This window comes from Vespa crabro, chromosome 14 (assembly GCF_910589235.1).
Source record: "Vespa crabro chromosome 14, iyVesCrab1.2, whole genome shotgun sequence".
Classification (NCBI taxonomy): domain Eukaryota; kingdom Metazoa; phylum Arthropoda; class Insecta; order Hymenoptera; family Vespidae; genus Vespa; species Vespa crabro.
Window position 1 is genome coordinate 938,973 of NC_060968.1, and position 6,672 is coordinate 945,644.

A 6,672-nucleotide genomic window follows, 5' to 3' on the forward strand; every position below is an offset into this window, starting at 1 on the left:
ATTTGGAGATTTTTCTGCTCGATCAAATATCATTTGTATCATATTAAATAATCAAGAAATGTCATTTCGTTATATTGGTTATTGGTAAATCGAATAATTCGATCGAATAAAAATCAGAAATGATCCATCAGTTTATAAATTTATTGTTCAAATTTCGTTTATGATATGTAAACAAGAAAAATATTGAAGAACGTATAATTGAACGTGACGCCTGTATACAATAGACAAAAATGTATATTTCGAGAATGTATCTGGTGTAAGGATATGTCTTCCCTTGGTTATCATTGGAATATCTTACATACTCAGATCGGTGGAGATCTGTTAAAGAAGATTCTTCGCAAAATTGACCTTGACGTTGAAGGGGAATTCAGCTGGCAGCGGACGAAACTCACATCTCCTTTCTTTCCTTCGTCTCCTTTCCTTCGTTGTATTCTCTAACATACAGGTCTCGCACTATCATACTAACGCGTTAAGTAAACAGTCTAATAATAACTGATTCCTCACTCTGTATTTGCCTTTGAAATGTAAAAATATTGTAAATAATGTGAATATAAGATATAATGGTTTTATGATCTTTTTTGAAGATAACTATTGAATTAAAATGCAAAGTTCCATTGATATGTCGAGAATATAAAAAGATATGGATAATTCTGCGACTGGTTTTTTTTTTCATAGATCTCCATCGATCCAAAGATTTACAAGGTGATTCATCTAAGGTATACATTCTGTATAAGGAGGTGGTTCATGTAAAGTGTTATAAACTGTGTTCTCGCTACTGTATCTATGTATTATATATTTATGTTCATACATTTTTTTTTATCATAAATTGTTTGAACTATCTAGATTTTAAATTACAATTGTAGATTTTCAAAATGGCATCTTTTTGGATATTATTGTTAATATTTTATTCTTAAAATATCGTATAATGTCTAATGTATAAAGAGTGATTTAAACATAATGATAATCAGAAAATTTTTCTACCAGGGTCCAGAATCTATTGGCAGAATTTCAAATATGTAGTTTAATATAATAAGAAAAATTTTGTACGAGGAGGACGTTTCGCTAATAAAAAAAAATAAATAATTTATGCTTCGACACATATAAGAACACTTCGTATGTCACAAGTCGTACTTGGAAAGAATTAATTCTATAATAAAGAAAAACGGAATAAAGTTTTTCTGTGAAAAAAAAATGAAATAATGAAATTCGGTTTAACAAGATTTATTCGACGAAATATTTTTCCTTATTCTATTTCTAAGATATACACGCATTAAAATTCGTTTGCTTAGATTAACAATTACAGACGATTATTACGTTACATGCGAGTGAATATCACGTGTTTTGCCGAATTCCAAATGCAACTTGTCGTGAGTCTGGGTAGTCAGTAGAACGAATTATTTCATTAACTTCTGCTACCCAAGTTCGGTGGATGCTGCAATGGTCGGTACGTTTCAAACGTAACATTGTATTTTTTTATTGTATAGTATGAACAACATCTTTTTTTGAGCTAAGCGAAAGGTTTACAATTTGATCATTTGGAACAGATCTCATTATTAGTTTTCCTTGACAAGAATGTAAAAAAGATTATAGATATCATGTACGATATTTTCCTTTCGAGTTTAAAAAACCAATAGCAATGAGATATTATGAAATTACATTCAAAAGTATGTTGCCATTTTTCTTTCGTAAACATTAAAATTAAGTCTCGAGGATAACGATCTTTTTTGTGCTGGGTTGATCCACCTTCTTGAAACATTTACGACCTATTCCTCCGCGGGTGATGTACGTCGTTTTTTACTGAAAACAGAAAAACAATAATCGTTCAGTTATTAAATTTCTTTCAATTATTATCAGTCTTAAAAAAAGTATTTTATAATATTTAACTATTATTGCTAAGTCTCACTAATATACAATTATCTGAAAAATTATTTTTTTTTTAATTTATAAATGTTTATTATTATTATTACTATTATTGTTATTATTATTATTATTATTTTTCATTATTTTAGGATGCTCACCCATTTGGTGATCCGCCATATGCCGTTGCTACAGAACTAGCAACACCACCTTTACCGGTGGAGTAACTATTAGCAATAGCGGTTACCGCTCCAGGTGGGGAACCAGAGGATCCAGCACGAGTGGATGCACCAGGGAAACTAAAGACCATTGGGAAAAAATTGTTCAGGTGTGGATAGCCTTGACGACGACGATTACCCTTGAAAGGTACAAAAGGTACAACAGGATCCTCGTCTTCGTCATCTACGTCATCTTCATCTTCATCATCTTCCACCTGAACTGGGACCTTCTTTTTTTTTCCAAGACTAGCCTTTGGTCGATTATTCACTGTTGCTTCGGTAGAAGGTGCTATTGATTCGTCTGCTGATACAGGTGTCTCAATTTCTGGTTTCGAAACGTTTACTTCCTGTTCCAAGCATTCGTATCATGTTAATTATTAAGATGTGCTAGGAGAAGTATGTTGACAATCAAAATTTAATTAATTTTAATTAATTAATTAATTATGAATTTTTGAAAGGGTTTTTAAATTAAACCTATTAAAATTTATTTCTACCTGTTCGTTAGCTTGAAGACCATGTTCCTCTTGATCATGATGTTGATCCTCTGGTACATATCGATCCTCGTTTTGTACCGGTATCTCTTGATCATTTTCGGGCAAAGCTTCCTCAGGTTCTGGAGCGGCTTGTGCCTCGGCACTAGACACTTCCGGTTCCTCGATAGGTTCAGGACCATTTTTAAAGTTGGGCGATTGCAAACCACCAAAGAAAGCTTCTCCACTGACCGCATTTCCTTGGGCAAAGACACCACTTGCTTGGCCACCGTTATTGGAACGACGTACTGGCCTATAATATCCGGTGAACATCATGGCTCTTTGGGGATAGGGTTGGATTGGTGTCCTTTTCTCTCTTACAAATAATACTGGGTTTCCAAAGGCGTCCATCATAAGTGAAACTGAAAGGATAAACCTCTCTCTTTGAATCATGTCATTTCATCTGAAACTATATTACGTCTGAAATGAACCGTTCGTGATCATTTACATCTAGAAAGCACGTACGATTTGAATCAAGCTACGCATACGGATTACTATATTTGCCTGGATGCGTGAGTATGTGTGTGGCCCATATTTGAATTCCTGTTAATATTATCATTGGTAACTCAGTCCGTTACCTCTTATTGAATAGTACATGCTTTTATTTTAATTCTATATGGACAACTACTAATCCCAATAAAGCAATGGATAAGTCTGGAAGACTTGAATGAGATTTTAAATATTTTAATCTTTAATAATCAAGTGATTTGAATAAAATTTTTGAAACTATTTCTAATATCAGGTTGTAAAAGAATCAATTACAATTTTAATAATCATGCATTTAGATGATCGAAACCCAAGATATCTAGACTCACCAGGTTCAGCCGGTATAGCTCGAGACTCCACTAGAACCACCGTTATCGATGCAAACAAGATGCAAAGAAGTATCGTCGAGGAGGTAGTCATTTTGGACGATGAATTCCAAATTCTTGATTAGAATATGAGGTATAAGTAGATAACGTATTATGGCAACACTCTATGTTTCTTCACTCGTTATCGAAGCACTAGCACCTATTCTAGTTGGTGTACCTGGTGCAGGAACCTTTTGCACGATGATGGCATTGTTAGCCGTTGCCGTACGCTTTTATACCATGCCCGTGGAATCATTGTCCATGTGTGACGAACGGGACGGTCATATGGGATGGGTTGTCTACGTAGATACGGGGATGGTATCTTCTCTTAAGACTCCCCACCCCAGCCCTCTTCACCACCATTTTACTTACCATCCGTCGTTATTCGTCAGATGCTCCTGGTGTCCAGCCAACGCAGAGAGGAGAATCGCTGTAACGCACATCGTTCCTCGACGGTAATACGTGATCGTCTTTCGAGATGAGACGGCAGCTTAATCTGATGCATTAATTGGGATCCCCACCGATCGCAATCTGGTTTCGGGAGATCGTGCACCGATCGCGAATGACTGCCCTGTTCGATATAGGAGTCCCGTTTTCTCGTCTGCCAAAACTGTTTTACCCTTTCCTGTCAAGTGTGATCTTCTTTTTATTTTCTCTCTCTTTCTCTCTCTCGCTCTCTCTCTCTCTCTCTCTCTCTCTCTCTCTCTCTCTCTTCTATTTATTGTTCCGCAAATTTTATTTTTTTTTCCTTTTTTTATTTATTTGAGAAGTTACGGGTATTCGTATAAGCATAAGCATAAGTGAGATTTGTTGGTTCTTTTTTTCTTTTTAATGATTTTGCCATCATCGTAATGAAGATCGATATAAAACTTTGGATATGTAAAAAATGCAATTTTTTGAGATTGATCATTTAGCTTGTTATTATAATTACTGACACGTGCGATATATATCAGTTCTTAGTCGAAATTATTGATGTAGTTCCTTCAATAACTCCATGGTATTATGAGCAAGATAAATTAAACGCAAGATAATTGGTAAATCGAATCTTTCTTTGAATATTTAACTCACATTGTTTTTATTATTATTTCTAACTGTGCGCAGAGATGGAAGAAACTTTGTCTTGAAACCTTCAATAAACGATTGAATTATATTCTTTTTTATCAACAATGAAACAACGAATATATTGTAAGGATGATCGAGTTAATCGGGACATCCAATCTATATATTAATAATTTTTGAATCGATTAAAAATAAAAAAAAAACAAAAAAAAAAGAATACAACCATATTTTTCTTTCTTTTTTTTATCTTTTTTTTCTCCTTTTTAGATTCTCAAAAGAAGAAACATGGTGAAGCTTTCTAATGAATTCAATCGAGGAACGGATCGAATGTGAATGGTTTATACTTCTTTTCACTTTTCCTTCAATCCCTTCGCGAGGGTGCGAGATGTTGACTCATGGATCGAGTCAAGATAAAAGGATCTAAAGACGGGCGACGAATAGAGGAGAACGAAAGGTTCATACATTTTCAATTGTTCTATAAATATACAGAATCCAAGAAACGAACCAATCCTATACCTTTCTTCTCCCTTTTGTCTTTTTTCTTTTCTTTTTCTTTTTTTTTTTTTTTCGTTGACGTATTCGCAGTTTCGCGAGAAATTACGTTTTCGGAATTTTTATCTTTATTAATTCTTCTCCCCTTTCTGAAAGAAAAAAAAAAAAGAAAAGAAAAATATTTCCAAAATGCTTCAAAAATACTTCAATACATTTTTCTTTTCAAATCCAAATTTATATAACCTATATTCAATTTATAGAATCGTATATGAAAAAAATAGATTTTAAAATCTTGATATAATCAAGTATAATTAATACGTTAGTTATTCCGAAATGTTTTCTATTTTAATTTTCATACAAAAATATTTATTTTGTAATATTGCAAAAAGATGATAAATTAAAAATATGTATTCGTTTTGTTGTAATATTCTTCTATTTTTATATAATTTAAGAAAAAAAACAGTGGAAAAATATTTTAACATTTTGTTTAAATCGATATTTATATATCTTCAATTAGATCTATATAATCGTAGATAAGAATAATAGATTTCAATCAGAATAATAAATTTCAATTTAATCAAGTATAATTAATTTGTTAGTGACTTCGAAATGATTTTTTTTTTAATTTTCATACAAAAGTATTTGTAATATTGCGAAAATATGACAAATTAAAAATAAATATTTGTATACGTTCTATTATAATATTTGCCTATTCTTATGTAATACTAATTTAGGGTGTAAAGTTGTTAATGTTAAAGAAAAAAACAAAAGACAATTATCTTCAACAAGAAAAATATTTTTTAATAAATCAAAAAATGCTTAATTCTTACAGTCACAGTTTTTTTTCTTTACATTGTAATCTTTTTAGTTGTCAGTCGTTAATGTTAAATAATAAAAAATAAACAATTATTATTAGTATGAAAAATATCTTTTAATAAATAAAATGAAGCTTGATCCTCGCAATCATAGTTCCTTTTTTACATTAGTAGTATTTCTTTTCTTTGTTTTTATCGAGAACATGAACATTTAGATATTATTTATCCGGAAAGAAAAGGAAAAACAGAAAGGAAAAAAAGGAAAAACAAAATGGAGAGAAATGACGTAGGGTTAGAAAGGGATGAGCAATTGTAGTTTTTCCTCGATAAAGTCGTAGCTGAAGAAGGGAAGAACGGAGAAGAAGGGACACTGACACGTCAAGGCGGATCTGCCTGAGTCCGTTTAGGATTCAGGACACGATGTCCACGGCCACCGCCATTGGACTCTTACGGACTTTTGATCGTCCTCAAGAATTATCGTCGCCTCTGACCAGTCATACTCCAGACGTTTGAGCGAGTATGACTGACATAATATTAATATTAAGAGGTCTCGGATCTCCGTAGGAAGTTACGTCAAACAAACGTCATTATTCCTACCCTATAAGTGACGATAGTTTCGTATAAAGAAATCAGGCCGATTTGGTTCTTCAATTTTTTCTATTAAAATATAATATAATATATAATATTGTGTGTGTGTATGTATATGTATATTATATATATATATATATGTATATATATGTATAATATACATATATATACATATATATATATGTATATATATATATATATATATATATATATATATATATACATAATATATATAGTGCAAATCATAAAACTCGATGTAAGT

General features: G+C 32.0%; 1 protein-coding gene across 1 annotated transcript; it reads right to left on the reverse strand.

Moving 5' to 3' along the window:
• Positions 1-1,041: 1,041 nt before the first annotated feature.
• LOC124429157 lies at positions 1,042-3,654 on the reverse strand. Its single transcript, XM_046974051.1, has 4 exons — positions 3,421-3,654; positions 2,570-2,967; positions 2,019-2,422; positions 1,042-1,797 (listed from the first exon to the last, which is right to left on the reverse strand). Exons 1-4 carry the CDS (start codon positions 3,509-3,511, stop codon positions 1,764-1,766), a joined length of 927 nt encoding a protein of 308 aa, XP_046830007.1. The 5' UTR covers positions 3,512-3,654; the 3' UTR covers positions 1,042-1,763.
• Between the last annotated feature and the right edge of the window lie 3,018 nt (positions 3,655-6,672).